The 18,920-nt window shown below is 38.9% G+C and overlaps 1 protein-coding gene across 1 annotated transcript in view; it reads left to right on the forward strand.

Moving 5' to 3' along the window:
- Positions 1-18,920, forward strand: part of Ulk2 (unc-51 like autophagy activating kinase 2) — a 77,905-nt gene that overhangs the window by 23,737 nt on the left and 35,248 nt on the right. Inside the window, exons 11-13 of the mRNA XM_021639160.2 lie at positions 140-187; positions 1,822-1,910; positions 11,440-11,611. Of these exons, the coding sequence (XP_021494835.1) occupies positions 140-187; positions 1,822-1,910; positions 11,440-11,611 (309 nt within the window). The remainder of the gene's footprint in view (positions 1-139; positions 188-1,821; positions 1,911-11,439; positions 11,612-18,920) is intronic.

The following is an 18,920-nucleotide window of genomic DNA, read 5'->3' on the forward strand; positions in this document are numbered from 1 at the left end:
TTTGTGGTCTCATTGTTTAATTTCTCCAGTATTCAATGTATTCTAGTTTTGAGCCTTATAAAGTCTTTAGTGGCTGAGACAGCTCTCTAGCCCTAGTAAATGTTTTTTCTAAAGGTTATGTTCTCATGTTTCTTTACAGAAGCATTTTTCAGCCATCCTTTTCTTGAGCAAGTTCCAGTTAAAAAATGTAAGTTACTATTTTTAACTTTTTTAATGATTCACTTATTTTTAATGTACATTGGTGTTCTGCCTGCGTGCATGTCTGTGTGGAATTGCAGGCAGTTGGGAGCTGCCATATAGGTGTTGAATGTGGGTCTTCTGGGAGACTAGCCAGTGCTCTTAGCTGATGAACCATCTTGCCAACTCATGTAATTTAATTTTTTTGTTTGTTTGTTTTCTTTTTTTTATTATTTATTTATTATTTATACATGTATGCCTACAGGTCAGAAGAGGGCATCAGATCTCATTATAGATGGTTGTGAGCCACCATGTGGTTGCTGGGAATTGAACTCAGGACCTCTGGAAGAGCAGCCAGTGCTCTTAACCTCTGAGCCATCTCTCCAGCCCCTGTTTGTTTGTTTTCAAGACAGGGTTTCTCTGTGTAGCCCTGGCTGACCTGGAACTCATTCTTTAGACTAGGCTGGCCTCAAACTCAGAGATCCACCTGCCTCTGCTTCCCTAGTAGTGGTATTAAAGACATGTGCCATCACCTCCCTGCTCTAAGTTTCCATTTTTACACTTTTACTTCCAGAGACTATTCAATCTAAAATTTAAAAAAAAGTAGTATTCTGAGTACCAAATTAATTTTTATTGTATTGCTCAAAAGTTCCTTAAGCATTCCCTAGATAGCTATAATCTGCAATTGTGTTTATGCAACATTTTTTTTCTAATTTGAATTTTAAAAGGTTCAGTAACTATTGCATTTTATTTAAAATTTTAGATTTGTTTTTATGATGTGTATGTATGTGTTCACATACAGAGGACAGCTTGTAGGAATCAACTCTCCTTCTATCATGTGGGTCCTGGTGATCAAACCTACTAAGTCATCTCTCTAGCCCAACTACTGCATTTTTTGCTAACTTTTAATTATTTTAATTAAACTTTATAAAATATACTTATCTTTGTTATTTTAAAGTATGTCTTTGTGCCTGTGTATGGATAGGTGCACCTGAGTGCAGGTATCCAGGCGTCCAAAAGAATCGATTGGATCCCTTGGAACTGGAGTTACAGGTGTTTGTGAGGCAGCTGATACAGGAGCTGGAAACCAAGCTAACCCTCTTAACTAATCTTGCGTTTTATTCATTTATCATCTGTGTTTGTGTATTCCTGCATGTGCACACATGAGGAAGTTAAGGACAAGTTGGTTCACTCCTTCTACCATATGGTTTCCAGGGATTGAACTTAGGTAGTCAGGTTTGGCTGCAGGTACCTTTATCTTCTTGAGCCATCTGCCCAGTCATTTTTCTTTTTTCCTCTGCTCTGTAACCAACAGGGTTTCTCTGTGTAGCCCTGGCTGTCCTGGAACTCACTCTGTAGACCAGGCTGACCTGGAACTCAGAGATCTCCCTGCCTTTGCCTCCCAAGTGCTGGGATTAAAGGCATACACTACCACTTTGCTCTTTTTTCCCCTTTTCTTAAATATTTTGTTGGATTCTTTTGTTCTATTTATGAAACCACGAATGAATATGTAAATATAAAATTTTGTTTAAAACAAGGTGGTTTTTTTTTTTTTTTTTTTGGCAGCTTGTAAGCTTGTACTAAAGACAGATCTTATAACCCACTATAGAAAGATGTGGTTTTTTGATTGTTTTTCTTCCCCAGCTTGCCCAGTCCCAGTGCCTGTGTATGCTGGCCCTGTCCCTGGAAGCTCCTGTAGCAGCTCACCATCTTGTCGCTTTGCCTCTCCACCGGTGAGTTGGGCTTTATTGAAAATGATTTCAGAGTTAAAGCTTCTGTTCTCTTAGTGGGTATGTTTACTGTGCAGCTGAGGGTTAGGAGAAAGGACATTGGAGTTGGAGCAGGAGTTCTGCTTTTGGCCCTTTGCTCTGTTAGCTGTGTAATTTCAGTAAGAAATGCTGTGTCTCTAGACCCTTTTTCTCTCAACAGTGATTATTACTACCACCTTCTTGTGCCAGGTGGGAATTTAGTGGTACATGCAAACAAAGAATGCTCATTAGAGGTAGGTAGTAATAACTAATTACTGTCTACTGTAGATGTTGAGATTCCATAGGATTTGAGGGTGAAGGGACAGCCTCGGAGCTGGGTGTCCCTGGCTTCGCTGTGGTCACTAGCCCTGCCACTACCTGCCACTCAACCCTTAGTCTTTCGAAGTCCCTCGGCTAATCCCTTCATGGCTGTGTCCTTTCCAGTTCAAGTCCTGACCGTTGAGGACCTCTGAGTCTGTTCACTTCTTCTTCCCGCTCTATTCTGTTCTACCTAGTTCTTTTCTATATGTTAGGCCAACCCTTCCTCCAAGTTTCTATGACAGCCTTATAATCTTGAGATGTTTTACAGCTGAAGGGACTCTAAGGGCTCTCATTTCAGCAGTTGTATTTTACAAAGTATCCAAGTAGACATGAAGTTTTTGACTGTTGGCAGAAAGATAGGGGAGCCATAAAAGAAGGCAACTGTGTTATTAGCCAGCTAAGGCAACTTAAAAGTTTAAAAGGAATCTTGAAAGCTCCTGTATCCCATATTGACATGGTAATGGGATAAATGCTTTAATCGCTCTGAGCTTGTTTCTTCATATGTAAAATGAATGCAGCTTACCTCTTTTACAGAGCATAAGCTCTTACTATTTACCTAACATTCAATAAATTTGCAGGCAGTGACAACTATTATATTATTTTCTTCAGAAACACAATCCCACAGCTATAAGAAGCAGAGCCCATTCCTTAGAAATGGGTTTTAATTTTAAAACCATCTAAAAGGGACTAGAAAGATGGTTGGTTGTGCACTCATAAGGACCTCAGTTCAGATTTCCCACGTCCACATAAAACCTGGGCATGATGGCACATGGACCTATAACCCCAACACAGTGCAGTTCAGAAACAGTTAGATCCCCAAGGGCTTATGGAACAGCCACTCTAACCAAAACAGTGGGCTCTAGGGTTAGAGAGAACATGCTTCAAAAACCAAGGTGATGGATGAACCGTTAACCTCCAAATGCACACACACAGGGCACACAGGCATAAGCACACATGCACACACCCCAAAAATAAAATAGAAAAAAAAAGTGAAGGCTAGAGAGTTGGCTCAGTGGATAAGAACACTGGATAAGAGCTCTTGAAGAAGACCAGGGTTCAATTCCCAACAGCTACATGGTAGTACACAGATTTGTGTAACTCCAGTTCTGATGGATCTTAGACAGACAAACACCATACACCTAAATAAAAAAAAAAAAGGACATTTTAAAAAGTTAAAAAAAAAAAACTTTTCTTGCACAACCCTGCAAACATAAGCCAAATAGAAAAAGCAACGTGTTCATAAGGCTTACATTACATGTCTATGAATTTGGAAATTTCAGAGGAGAGAAATAATGCATGTTCCTGTATTGTCTGGGGCGGGGGAACCAAGCAGTAGACATATTAGTTACTTTCCTTGCTGTTGTGATAAAATTCCTGGAAGAAGAAGCTTAAGGAAGGAAGGAAGGGTTTAGTTTTGCTCACAGTTTAAAAACCATACAGTTCGTCTTGATGGGAAAGATAATGGTGCAAGAATCACCTAAGGCTGTGGCAGCAGGAAAGAACTTGTTCACAGTTGTATAGCTCAGGAAGCAGAGACGACCTTGGGCCAAGCTATAACCTATAAGATAATTCCTATGGCCTACATTGTTAGCTAAGCCCCATTTCCAAAAGTTTCCACAGCATCCCAAAACAGTGCCATCAGCTAGTGCCCAAATATCGAAGCATTAGCCAATCAGGGACATTTTACATTCAAACCCTAACATTCTGCCATAGGCTCGTGGTCATCTCTTAATGCAAAATGCACTTCACCCAGCTCTAAAAATCCCCATAGTCTTAATGTTCAAACACTATTCTAAAGTCTTTAAGACTCAAGGTAGTCTTAACTGTGAGCCCCTGTGAAATGGAAGAAAAATGTTTGATGCTTCCAAGATATAATGGCCAAGGTAAACATTCCCCTTCAGAAAGGAGAAACAGGAAGATACCTAGGAAAAAGGGACCAAAGTAAGGCTGAAACTATCAGGACAAATGTCAAACCCTATAGTTCCATCTCTTCATCTAGAGTTTGTGGGGGAATCATCTGGGCTTCATCAGAGCTTTACCTTAAAGGCTTCATTCACAGCCACAGAGCTCCATTAGGGAATCTGATCCTTCTGTGTATTGCCTGGGCCTCAGCAGCTTTCTTAAACCTTTCTCAAAACCTCCATTACCTATTCACTCTTGCATATTCATGCCTGAAAAGCAGTACCATATGGATAATGCCAACTTCAGTGTACTCTTTAGACCAGAGATGTAATGGCCTTTAAGTGTCTGACTAGCTGAACCTGGGAAAATATTTTCACAGAAGGCCCTACTGGAACTGACATCCAGGAGGCTCTCTTTCCTTTGAGAGAGTTTTTCAAAACAGTTTTGCATTGTTACACCGTGTGACTTTTAACAGATGCTTGTTGCCCTTCTTATTTCTCAAGTTCAGAGTGTGTGAGGTGACAGATTTGAATAAGCGATGATCAATGATTTCAGGAAATATTATTAAAAGTGAAAAGGTCTGGCTACAGCTCAGTGTAGAGCACTGGGCATGTGTGCACCAGGCCCTCAGCTCTATCCCTACCCCCGCACAAACAAAATTGAAAATAAAGAAGAGGGGGCTAAACAAACAAACAAACACACAAAAAAGCCCAAAAAGTTGGACATAGTGGCACATGCCTTTAGTCCCAGCACTTGGGAGGCAGAAGCAGGTGGATCTCTGAGTTTGAGGACACCCTGTTCTACTTAGTTCAAGGACAGCCAGGGCTACATATTAAGGCTCTGTCTAAGGAAAAAGAAAAGGTAGTAATCAGAGATTTGAGATTAAAAAAAAAAAACAAAACTGAAGCATGTTTATATAAAAGCATGTTTATGGAGAGAGAGAGAGAGAGAGAGAGAGAGAGAATGTCAGGACCTGATCTGTACCTTGAGGATAAGGAAAAATGGAATACAGAGCAGGCTAGAGTAAGAGTAATACTCTGGAATACAGAATAAGCTTTGGATGCAAGGGAAGCATCATTTCAAACAAGGTAAGAAAGGAGGTCAGAGTGCTTGTAGATGCAGGTGCTTTTGAATAGCAGGGAAAGAAATTAAATGTTTCCATCTAAGTCACTGGCAAGAAATTACAGAGTAAGGTACTTGGATCACATCTCAATTTCACTATTATCACAATTGTGTGATATTAGGAAACTTACCTAACCCTCTGAGCTTTTATTTTTTAGTTCATCTAGTTGTGAAATGGAATTCAAAATACAGGTAGAATTAGAGCTGAGCAGATAAGTTAATGCTTGCAATGTTGGTCCTTCATCTTCCTTTCACTTTATTACCTTCAGAGTGTTCAAAGGGGTGACAAGGGAATGTTTCATTATGTATGTGAGACACACAGAAAGAAGACATTGGACTAGGGAGATTTGCCACAGGTTCTAGCAAGAGACCTTGTTTCAAAACAAGGTGAGAGAGCTAGAGAGATGGTTCAGAGTAAAGGGCATTTGCAGCTCTTCCAGAGGATCTGAATTAGATTGCCAGCATCATGCTGGGCAGCTTATGGCTGCCTGTAACTCTTAACTCCAGAGGATTTGACACCCTTTTCTGGCTTCTGCAGGCCCTCACATGCACACACTATTCATTCATAAGCACACATACACATAAATCAAAACAAATTTTTGATGCGCAAGAGCAGAGACAGTGGTGCATGCCTTTAGTGCTAGCCCTTGGGAGGTGGAGGCAGAGGCAGGTGTATGAATGGTGTACCTTTCTGTCTTTTTTTGCTACTTTGTTTTTTGTTTGTTATTTGTGGGTTCTCTTAACTGTTTCCTAACTATATCTTTTCTGCTCAGCTCAGTGTCTCCTGGGTCAACGTCTTCTCTTTTCACTCTGCTCAATCTCTTTTCTGCATCATCTGCCTTCTCTAACCCTATTTTATAAACTCCTTTCTCCCTGCACCTTACTCAGTCTCTCTTAGCCTCTGCTGTTCTCAGAAATCCAAGAGGTAACTGACACTGAAGGTCGTAGGGTCAAGCAGTTCTAACAGCTTAGAATTCCCAAAGGGCCAGAAACACAAGATAAATCACAGTACATCCCTCCCGCATTTGTTTTAGCTACTAATTATGCAGGTTTGAAGCTGCTGTGGGCACTCCCTGCAGCCATGCGACTGTTGTGATTTTTGCTTCTCCATTCTTTCCAATGTCTTTTCCAGGGTTCTCAGGTGTCTGATGTGGTCTTTCTGTTGATCTCTCAGGAGCATATTCACAACTGAGATAATATGCTTTTCTTTCCTCTAACTTGGGTACCACTTCCTGAGTCTTCTATACTCCTGGATTGTTGTATCTTCTAGCACCTGGTGTTTGAGGTGCTTGTTGAAGTCTCTTCATTTCTCCTCTCAGCTCTGTGAACCTTTAGATTGCAGCCCTGACTTAGGCCTGCAGCATAGTCTGTCTTAAAAGTCCTGCTCATTGGCCTATCAGTGATTAGGTGAGGAACGTTTCTTGTCCAGGCTTTTCTGGCTGTCAGGGAAAGGCAGTGGTTGGTCAGGTTCTCTCATCTTTGTTCTTTTTGAGTCAGTGGCAAAGGTTTTCAGACAACCTCCCCTGTTTAACTCAGAACTTTATTAGTTTTGATAGTATCCACAGCTTTTTGTTTCCTGTGGAAATATAAGTAAATCCATGTCCCCAATGCAAAGGATTCACTGACTTCCATTCTGATGTTAATACATCCTTATAGGATATAGGTTGATTTAATTTCACAGGGTTTTTTGTTTGTTTGTTTTTCCTATAACCTAGGTTTTTTTTTGTTTTGTTTTTTTGTTTTTTTTGCTGCTTTTGTTTTTTTCTTGTTACTGTTCAGAGTTTCTCTGAGAGTTCTAAATTTTCTTGCTTGGTTACTTCCAGATTCTCCATTAGTTCTGTTGTATCTTTTTCAACAGTCTCACTGACTTCCAATGGCTCAGATAGGAAAGTTCCCTCATCAGCAAAGCCAGAACTCTTCTCTTCTGCATCACTGGACTACCTCTTCACAATTTGGAGTTCTTGAAGCTTACTTTTTGAGCTTTAAGCTTACTTTCATCTTCTAACGCCTGTTTAGTTTGGCTGTCTTCTAAATTGTCTCTTACCTTGAGAAGGCAAGCATATTCTTTCCTTAGCTCTTGATAGTTAACTTCAGATTTCTTTTCAGCAAACAAAAATGTATTCCTTTGCTTTTCTGTCTCTTCATTTAGATGAATGCATGCTGTTTGAGGCCCTTCTTTTCCTTTGTAAGTATCTCTATTTCTTTTTGCCACCTGTGGTCTTCTGATTTGCATGTGCTAGTATGTATAGCAATTAATCTTTTTTCTTGGTTTGCAAGAAAGTACATTTTGGTTTGTTGTTGTTGTTTGTTTTGAGACAGGGTTTCTCTGTGTAGCCTTGGCTGACCTGGACTTGGTTTATAGGCCAGTCTGTCCTCGAACTTATAGAAATCCACCTGCCTCTGCCTTCTGGAGTGCTGAATGCACCATAGCACTGGCAAGTATAAATTTTCAACATGTGTTCAAGGACTTTATTCTTAACTTGAAGAATGCTATTCTCTGCTTCAAGTTGTATACATTTTTCTTGAAGGTCATCCTTTTTTTTCTTCAGTTATTTCTCCAATAATTCAGTTTTAAGTTGTAACTTTTTATCTATCTAGTCAAGAGTACTTTTTTCCCTTCTTATGTGAGAATTTCAACTTCTTTTTGAAGTTCATTGATGTGAAGAGTCATTTCTTCTGATTTGGAATTAACAGAGTATTCCTGTAACTCTCTTAGCTTTGAAATTTACAAAATTGATTCTGCTGAGTTATCAAGTTATCTGTTTCAAACTGCGTAGTTTCCCATCTTCTTACTTCTCGCATTTTGTAAACTATCTATCTGATGCTTGTAGTGAATGCCCAAATTATCTTTAAGTTTTTAAATATTTATTCTGTATTCAACTTCTAAACCTTCTTTTAGTTTGGAAAGTTTTTCCTCATGAAGAACTCCTCCTGAAGAGAAACTGTGATCCTAGCCTCTCTAACTAGTCTTCTTGGGATTCCGCCGTTCTGTCTAGTACAGCATTTTTTCTTTTTCTAGCATTTCGAGTTTTATTTTGTAATTTGTAACCTCTGCTCCGTGCTTTAACTCAAGTTTCTTTCTGGATTCAGAGGCAGCAGCAATCTTGGCTCTCAAGTCTTCACTGTGCTAAGGGACTTACACATGTCACTCAGCTTACTTTCTTGTTCATCTCTTGTCTTTCTAGCTTTCTGAACCTGGTCTCTTAAAGCTTAATTCTTCTAAAAGATCTTTAAATTGAGTCCATAGAGCTGAGTTTTCTCCCGAAGCTACCCTGAGCTCTTCCTTGAGTTTTTCATTTTGAGAATGAGTATATTGTAATTCAGTTCATTTATTGCTACATTCACCAACATGAATTGATCTTCACTGACTATAGTATTCAAATGTGACTTTAAAGAGTTCTCTATTTCTCCGTTATACTGGGATTTAAGGTCCTCTATCTGAGACCTGTGCTGTTTTGTTTGTTTGTTTTAACTCTTGTTTAATTTGCACTGTCTGCTTCCCATACATCCCATCTAGCTGTGCTTTAGGGCTGCTCTAATTTCCATTGTGTTTCTTGTTCCATTCCTTGGACTGTGCCAGTTTCCAGAAATCGTTAATGTTACTCTTCTGTAGTTCTTCAACTGTTCTCATTAACTGTTTACTTTCCTCACAACACTTCCATTCATTTTGCTGAGAGTTGGCCAGTTATAGTTTCATGCTTTTGATCTCGTGGTCCTTTCTGCAACCTGTTCTTGCAAGTCTCCTAATAATCTATCAGCAATTGTTTTTTCACTATCTCAACAGGTTTTTTTTTTTTTAATTTTTTTTTTCCTCTTCTGTTTTTCTTGTATTCAGTGCTTAGGTGATTGCCTGCTTGTCCTGGATTTCTTTTTTAAGTTTTCTACTTTTCTGTCTTTTTACATTTTATACACTTTAATTTTCTCTTGTAAGAAAAAACTAATTTTCATTTTGAAGTTCTCTTTTTTCTGATAATCTTGGTCTTGTTCTTCCAGCTGTTGCTGATGAGTAGGATCTGTTATTTGGTTGGTCTGCAGTGAATCTTTAGCACTGCTGCTGGTCTGCAGTGAATCTTTAGCACTGAAATGGTGAAATGTTGTTTCACCATTTCATTAGCCTGTACATGCTGGAATTGAATCTGTGATTTATGACTTCGTTCTGCCAGCTCTAAAAATTCTCTCATTGTCTCATCCTTTTCTCTTCTTGTTGCAAGTTAGCAATAAGCTGAGCTGTGATGCCGTCTCTTCACTTAATGGCAGCTCCAAATTCTGTTATCTGCTGCAGCCCTTCTGTCCTGAAGGTGTTTCTTCCAGTTCTTGAGATAGTTCTTCAATATCATGCTGTTTCTCAGCCACTCATTTTCCATCATCTCAAGATGTGTCTGACTGGACTGAACTTGTTCAGAATAAGAAGCATCAGTGCCAAATTCTTCTTCCCGTAAGAAGTGTGTAGGCTTTCCTGTTTCTTCTTCCCATAAGAAGTGTGTAGGCTTTCCTGTTTCTTCTTCCCATAAGAAGTGTGTAGGCTTTTCTGTTTTTGTCATGTAACTGCAGCTATTTACCTCTGGGCTGCAGTCATCTGCTGTGGTAGAAATTTCACCTTCAGGTTCAGTATAGAAGACCCGACTGTGCTTCGTTATTTCCCCAATGGGATGAGCTCTCATTCTAGTAAAATCAGGGTTCCCAGCTAATTCTACCCACTGAGCACTACCTATGGACGTCTCATCACTCTGTTGATCAATATTTAAGCTGTATACATCTTGTTTACAGCTGTAAATAGCTTGAAGTTTTGTTGTTCTTCTTCCTCTGCTTCTTGGGATTCTGCCTATCATATTAAGCTTTTCTTTGTTGCAACCAAGCAAGCTTCGTCTTGCCAGATTTCAGCTTCCTTTGCCTGTCCTTGTCCTCCATGGCATCTGCCGGCAGGTGGTGGAGAGTAAAGATCTGTTCAGATAGAGGCAGACAGAGCTCCGTGGACACTCGGGACACGCTAGGCATTCACCAGCAACTTGTGCCGGGCAGCACAGGGCCCCACCATCTTAGCCATCCTGTCTCCACGTAAACTCACACCTATAAGTTCGAGGCCAATCTGGTGTATGTAGTTAGTTCCAGGACAGCAGCCGATGAATGGCTCTTGGGGAACAGCATCAGAGGTTGACCTTTGGCCTGTTGGTGCGTGTGCACTTGCACACACTCCTTCGACACATTCCCAGATGTGCACGCTTACACACATATATACATGTGCTAAACTGCTTTTGAGACTTATTTCAAGAGATAGAGTTAAAATCTTGGCGGAACTGAATTGGGGAGCTAAGGCTTGGGTTTAAAGAGCACTGATGTAGGATTGTTTTGTTTATTTCCTTTTCTGAAATACCAGGATTAAAGATCACAGAGACTTAACACAAGTTATGAAATTGCTTTAGAACCATCATATAGTTTTTCAGTAGCATTATCACCAGAGTCTTTGAGCTAGGCAAATGCCAGAAAAAAGAAAAAAACAAAACAAAACATGGCAGCTTATGCCTAAGTTGTTTTTTAAATGTAGCTGTATACTTCTTTTCCCTTCTTGTCCTGTCTCCCTCAGACAAATGACGTCCTCCTCCTAACACAACAAATGAAAAGAAACATCTGTAGTTGTACAGTTGTCTAAATCCTCCTGTGAGCATAAACTGGTAGCCTAACAGACATTACCCATATTGATATGTCTGTTCTTTTCCAGAACATGCTCTTTTGCTTTTTTGTGTACAATGTTTTCTTCAGTATGTCTTGAATTTTTTATGCATGGTATGGTATTAAAGTCACTAGACATTTTATGTTTAGTCATTAAGTTAATACTTAATTTTGCTTTGCAAGGCCATGAGCTGAGACTAGGGAGGTTGTAATGATGAAAAACTCACATTTTGCAACGTTTCAGGTAAATTAAATATGTACATGTGATAAATGCTACATTTTTAAGGGTCACTCTGGAACCATTTCAGAAGTCTATTCACAAACATTTTAAACTTTTCTAAAAGATTTTTGAAAGAGGTGTGTGTGTGTGTGTGTGTGTGTGTGTGTGTGTGCAATCTTAGATGGAAACTTATTCCCACATTTATAAAAGAAATACCCTTTAGGCTATTCTGACTTGCATTTGCTTATTAGGACAGTTTTAATTTTATGTTGTTAATTTTAGTCCCTTCCAGATATGCAGCATATTCAGGAAGAAAACTTATCCTCCCCACCATTGGCTCCTCCTAACTATCTACAGGTGTCCAAAGACTCTGCCAGTAATAGTAGCAAGAACTCTTCTTGTGACACGGATGACTTTGTTTTGGTTCCACACAACATCTCGTCAGACCACTCATGTGAGAATCTTTTCTATTTGTACACATTATATTTTTTTAATTTACTAAATTTAAACCTCTGTATTACAACTTGTGTGGGTCACCTTTACAAATGGGCATATATTTAGTTGTTCTGAATTCTCAGAATATATACTTACTTTTCTAAAATATGCTTAGTGATTTTCTATAAGATAGCATTTTTTAATTCTGAAGGTAATAAAACTGTTTAAAAGAATAATCTCATGTATGTTTACATCCAAACAAAGAAATAGAGAAACCAACAGAATGAGCAAGTATCTTTAAAGAGATGACATAAAGGAAGAACCCATTTGAGGAAAAAAAAAAAATCTAAGAGTTAGAGCAGTCTTTTTTCTTTCTTTTTTTTTTTTTTTTTTTTTTTGGTCTGAGAGACAGGATTCTCCCCATGCTGACATCAGACTTGAAATCTCTCTATCTCTCTGTGTCAGCCTCTTGAGTCCTGGGATTACTATGGGTATGTACCACCATACTTAGCTTTAGATCTGTAGGAAGTAATTTCGGGAGAGAATCCAGGTTAGTTAAGTAAACTTAGCCAAAGCTCTGTAGAATGGTCAAGAGTACCAGAAAACCCGTGGAAAAGAGAAATCAGGCAGAAGTGTTGACAGGGAAGCAGCTGTGATGTGAAGGGTCAGGGTCAGGGGAACTGGAGCTTTGATACTGCCTGTGTGCAGGAGAGCTCTGCATTAGGTGTGCTCAGTTACTTGTCACCTGCTTAGTTCTAGGCGCTATAGTAGCTTTGCATTTGCATAGTTCCCAGCCTGAACAACTGGAAGGAAAAGGAAAACTTGGACCACAGCAAGTATGTATGCAGTTTAGAATCAGTGCTGAAAAATCCAGGGAGTTACCTTTAAATATCATCCTGTAGAATAGTAGTTTTTCTTTACTAAAAGTAACTAAACTTTAAAACTTATGAAATATTTCAAACAGAATTTTACAGCAGAAACTCAAAGTTACCCACCATGACATGCTGCTTCTGCATGTGTCAGTATTTTGCTGTATTTATTTTAAACTACTTTTCTAAAGACAGGAAAATACAAGTACATATAAAGTCCCTTAGTGCTTCTCAGTCTCCTGAATATATATTCTTTCTGTAAGTATTCCAATCCTTCAGATTGTACCTGGAGCCATATAAAACATGATATTTCTGCCTTTTCTTGGTTAAAGTAAATGTTATAGAGTGTTTATTTCTATAGGTTGTGTGTGTGTGTGTGTGTGTGTGTGTTCGTGTTCACACGTACCTGGATGCATGTCTAGTCATACAACTAGTTTTGTTTTGTTCTGTTTTGGTTGTTTTTTGGTTTTGGTTTGTTGTTGCTTGTGAGACAGGGTTTCTTTGTGTAGGCTTCACTGTCCTGGACTCTCTTTGTAGACCAGGCTGGCCTTGAACTCACAGAGATGTGCCTGCCTCTGCCTCCTGAGGGCTGGGATTAAGGGCATATGCCACCACCACTTAGCTATGACTAGTTTATTTTAATGTCTCAGTTTTACAGTACAACTAAAGTTGCCCATTTCCCTTCTGATTTATACTAGATTGTTTCTGCATTTTCAGTATTTAAAATGTATTATAGGGTACCTTATAAGACGTGAGTGCAGTGGGGCTGGAGAGATGGTTCAGTGGTTAAGAGCACTGTCTGCTCTTTCAGAGGACCTGAGTTCAATTCCAGCAACCACATGGTGTCTCACAACCATCTATACTGGAATCTGATGCTTCTTCTGGCGTGCAGGTGTACATGCAGATAGAGCACTTATATACATAAAATAAATCTTTAAAAAAAAAAGGTGTAAGTGCAGAATATGTCTCTGTGAAATGTCAGTGTCAAGTCAGGCAGATCTCTGTGAGTTTGAGGGCAGCCTGGTCTACAAAGTGAGTCCTGGACAGCCAAGGCTACACAAAGAAACCTGTCTCAAAACAAACAAACAAACAAAAACAGAAGCAACAACAAAAGAAATTGTACCAGTAATCTCTGTTGTACTGCTTAATGGTATAATAATAGTTTCCTTCTAAAATTTTATTTTTTTATATTTAACTTCACCTGTAATTAATGTGTAGATCAAATAAATGGAAAGATCTGATGATTATTATTTATTTAGTATGTGTACCTGTATGCCTGGCAATCAAAGTAATAATTTTCATCTTCTTCTATCTTATGGGTCTCCAGGAGGAGACTCAAGTCATGGGTTTTAGCAGCAGGCCCAGTTTATAAATCTTAATTGGCATGAGCTGGGCATGGTGACACACACCTATAATCCTTTTCAAACACTTAAAATTCTAAGATTTATTATTTCTATTTCATGTTTATAAATTCTATCTGCATGTATGTGTATGTATCACATGTATGCCTGGCACTCACAGAAGCAAGAGAAGGGCACTAGATCACCTTGAACTGGAGTTAAGCATGGTTGTGAACTATATGAATGCTGGGAACAGAATCTGGGCCCTCTGAAAGAGTAACTAGTGTTCTTAATCACTGAGCAAGCTCTTCAGCCACCATAAATTCTCCTACTCAAGAATATACAGCAAAACAAAGTATCACACCATGAAATAAGAACTTCGATCATTAAAAATCTGACATTATCTGGGTAGTGATGGCTCGTATCTCTAAGCCCAAGAAGCAGAGGCAGGCAGATCTCTATGAGTTCAAGGCCAGCCTGGTCTACAAAGTGAGTTTCAAGACAGCCAAGGTTACAGAGAAAAACCCTATTTTGAAAGAGAAAGAAAGAAAGGACAAAGAATTTCATATGAAAATGCCAAATATTATAGAAGGCTGTTGCTTTACACTACCCTGTGTTCTAGAGCTCAGTAAACAATCAAAATGAAGTCATTCATGCTGAAGTTTCACAGCATCCATCTCAAACTGATCTTTCACAAAATCAGGAAGTATTATAATCACAGATAACAGCTAAATTTCTCAAGTAATCCAGTTTTAATTATTGTCTCCTTTTCTTAAGCTCTCCTTTTCTTAATCTTTCCACAAAAAGATAGAGGGAGTAACAGGTTTCTCTGTGTAGCCCTAGCTATCCTGGAACTTGGCTTTGTAGACCACGCTGGCCTCAAACTCAGAGCTCTGCCTGCCTCTGCCTCTGTTTCCCCAAGTACTGAGATTAAAGGCGTGCACCACTATGCACAGTTTGAAAGCTATGTTTCAGCCAGGTATAGTGATGCACACTTTTAATCCCAGAGCTGTAGAGGCAGAGGCCAGCATGGTCCACACAGTAAGTTTCAGGACAGCCAGAGCTACATAGTGACACCCTGTCTCAGATAGATAGATAGATAGATAGATAGATAGATAGATAGATAGATAGATACCCCACACAAACAAAGAGAAAGGAAGGAAGGAAAGAAGCTATCTTACCTCAGTGTCTGTACTGGGTGATAAAAATGGCTGTGGCGTTTCAGGATTGTTTCCTTTGTGAAAGGCTACTCTGACATGGTCTTCCGCATAAAAATAAGATCCTGATAGTATTTTAGTGTATCATAAATGCCTGTAGTTTCAAGAGATAGTATAAAATTTCAGTTACTTTACTTTGTTAATCATTTTAGATGTAGCACTCTTAATTCTTCATGGCATTTTGTAGTACCAGTTTAACTCTGTCTCCAGTATAAACACCCAGGCTCCAGCTTAGCTCTAGACGGACATTGCTATCTACAGAAAACTGGAGAGAAGACTGCTTCAACTGATTTTTCCTATGTATGTTTTGAAATAAATTCTAGGTTATGTTTAAGGTATAGAATATTTTGTGTGGTAGGTATGCCTAACAAAATGGCTATTATAATGAAACATAACCATCTTCTCACAGTGATATTTTTTTCTCTGTAACATAAACAGTTATAATCTGCTCATTTATCAAAAATTCTAACTATACTATGATATTATTTACAATGTTTTAACTTCAATTTTTGTTTGTTTTCAAGACAGGGTTTCTCTGTTTATCTCTGTCCTGGAACTAGCTCTGAAGACCAGGCTTGCCTCAAAGTTAGAAATCTGACTGCCTCTGCTTAACCAAGTGCATGCACCATCGTTCCCTGCATTAAGTTGTTTTTTTTTTTTTTATTGTATTTTATATTGTTAAGACCTGGGGTCTCACAGCTCAGGAGTTCAAGATCACGCCCTTCCCAGAAACTCCTCCAGACCATGACTCATTGCAAAAGCAAGAGGTTTATTAACCATTACACAATGGGGTCACCCCTGCCGGTCAGCAAAGAGTGGCAGACAAAGGCCTTTAGGTTTTTAAAAGAAAAATTGCAGGAAATTTGAAGTTGCAGTTTTGGCAATTTAGGATTGGATGAGGAAGCTATAAAGTAAGATAATTGGTTAGTCTTAGGTGCTCAAGCTTGGCCAGTCCTGCCAAGTGTGGATGCAGCTGCAATTTAAGGTGGGGGTGGTTAGCTCATCCTTGAAGATTAGGGGCTACAGACTTTTGGCTGGAGGTCAAAAGCTACTCAGAAGAAGTCTGGGTTTGTTGCTAAGAAACACTATCTCAGAGACAAGGGTCTGGTCCTTCTTTTTGCTGAGTGAAGGTCATTGCTTGCTTGCTTTTTATATCTGTCCTCATAGATAGGGTCACATTCCTTCACTCTCTGGAAAGGTACTAAGAGGCTTTAGCTTAACCTGAACCTAAAACTCAAAACTATAGGCTTTAGAAGACATACAGGTTACAAAGTTAGCCTAACCCTTTCAATCTATGCATGTGTATATTCTTGTGAAAGTCAGAGTACAACTTGCAAAAGTCGGTTCTCTTCTTCTGCCTTGTGGATCCTGGGTGTTGAACTCAGGTCCACAGTCTTGGTGGCAAGCACCCTTAGCTGCTAAGCTAACCTGCCATCTCAGGTCTTTTTAAAATAAGTTTTCAGATAACCTTTCCTTAAGTCCAACTTTGAAAGGTATAGGTATTGCTAGTTAGGTGAAGCCTTTTAGGGCTCCATGATGTCAAGTGATTTATTTCTGAGCTAATCATTCCATCTTCTTCAGTCAAGTAGATGAGGAAGAATGTAATCTTACCCATCAGCTTTCTGATTTTCTTTTCTTTTTTTTTTTCTTTTTAAAGCTATACTTTAATTTATTACATATACAGTGTTCTGCCTGCATGTGTGCTTGAGAACTAGAAGAGGGCGCCAGTTCTCACTGTAGATGGTATGAGCCACCATGTGGTTGCTGGGAATCGAACTCAGGACCTTTGGAAGAACAGCCGGTGTTCTTAACCTCTGAGCCATCTCTCCAGCCCCCCTGATTTTCTTTTCTTTAGTTTTATTTTCTTCCCTTCCTCCTTCCCTTTCTTTCTTTTTTTTTTTTCTTAATATTTTTTTCCTTTTTGTGGCAGATTCTCAAGAGGATTATCCTACCTTCTTGAGTGTGTGTATGTGCATTGGGGGAGGGGGCACAAGCATATGGCACCAAAGCAAGTCCTGTCTTTGTACATTTCTTGCCAGTAATATTTTCTTTTTGCCTGTGCAGGGTCTTTTTTTTCTTTTCTCTGTGGAGCTTCAAAATGTTAGTGTGTGAACATAGTACAATATAAATAGGACTTAAATATAATTATTAAAAGCTATTGGAGATCTTCTTTGGGGAGTTTTTTGTCTTTAGGGATATACAAATTACTGAGGCCTAAAGTCATTTGAAATAACATCCCACTCTGATTAAGTTACCAAGTTGATATGTAGTTAAGCTCCTACGTATCAAGTAATCTAGGGATTACTTCTTGTTTATTTCAATTTTGTTTTATAATTGCATATAGTTTCTAATTTAAAAGTTAAAAAACAAAGTAAAATTTTTTTTTTTAGATTTTATTTTCAATTATTTGTATATGTGAATGGGAGAAGGTTGTGCACATGGATGCAGTCCCTGGGGAGGCCTGACCAGGATCTCCTGAAGCTAATGTAACAGGCCTTTGTGAGCCACCTGATGTGGATGTGGGCACCAAGCTTGGGTCCTCTGAAAGAGCAGTAGATGTCCTTTTTTTTTTCCCCCAAAGTTAAGTATATGCATGCTTTATCTACATGTATATTTCCAATCCTAAAAAGGGCATCAGATCACATTATAAATGGTTGTGAGCTACCATGCAGTTGCTGGGAATTGAACTCAGGATCTCAGGAAGAGCAGCAGAGCCATTTCTCCAGCTCCTCAGTAGATGTTCTTAATCACTGAGCTGTCTCTCCAGCCTCAAGTGTACATTCCTGTTCTTCTTCCAATTTCTTTATTTACACACTGGGTCTACTTGTGTCTTTAAAGTAGACTGCTGCCCTGCTCCACTACTCTTTGTCTATTGCCTTCATTTAGTTTCCCTTGCCATCCTTATAACTACCTGAGATTATTATATTAGGTTCTTTCATTTTTGGATATATGCTTGTGAAAGCTGGACCTGAGATTTGCCAAAATATTGCAATAATCAGTTTCCTTTCAAAATCATTTACAGGAGTTTTTGTAACTTTCCTTTTCTTTTTGAGCATAGATTAGCAGCATGGTTTATTTTATAAAATACATTATTTGGTCAACTGTTACCTAAGATCACATATACTGACATAGGATACTGGATGTAGTGTGTATAACAGTGACAGACCCCTGAGTTCTGAACTGTGTGGAACTGCTATATACACGACAAAAAAGAAGATGAGGATGACATGTGTTATCTCCTACTATATTTAGAAGAGCAATGTATTTCTGTGAGTTTGAAGTCAGTCAAGTGAAACCCTGTCTTGAAAACAGACAAACAAAGCAACAACAAAACAGTGTTTTATTCGACAAGGCATTCGAAATGTGACAGGTATTCTACAAAAGAATGAGTGCTCTGATATTCTATTGTGCTACACTTTGTCTTATAACCAGATCTGATCTAATGTGATGTATATATTTTGTGCAAAATTGTGTGGTATATATTATTTGCAAAATTCCCATCGAGAGACTCTGTCTCAAAAGCCAACACTGAAAAAGCAAGCTCAGCTTAGTGTAGTTATGCCCGAAGTCCTAGAAGCAGCTGGAAGGAAAGGCAGGGCAGATCATGTTTTGAGATGGATTCTTGAGTCTGACTTTCAAGTCTGGGCAACATAATGAGACACATCTCAGCAACAAACAAGAACCACACACACGACATACAAAACACACATAAATATGAGAAAAGGAAAAGGAAATCACAGAGCACACGGGCAGAATAATATTGGGAACATAGTACTCAACACTCAGTGATCTGTGAAAAGGAACCTGATTTAAAAATAAGGTTTTTGTACATGATAAACAGCGAAGAACATAGCAGCACATATGAAAAAAAGGCCATGGCCTATGCTGAACACTCAGACAAG

The sequence above is a fragment of the Meriones unguiculatus genome, chromosome 11 (genome assembly GCF_030254825.1).
Source record: "Meriones unguiculatus strain TT.TT164.6M chromosome 11, Bangor_MerUng_6.1, whole genome shotgun sequence".
Classification (NCBI taxonomy): Eukaryota; Metazoa; Chordata; class Mammalia; order Rodentia; family Muridae; genus Meriones; species Meriones unguiculatus.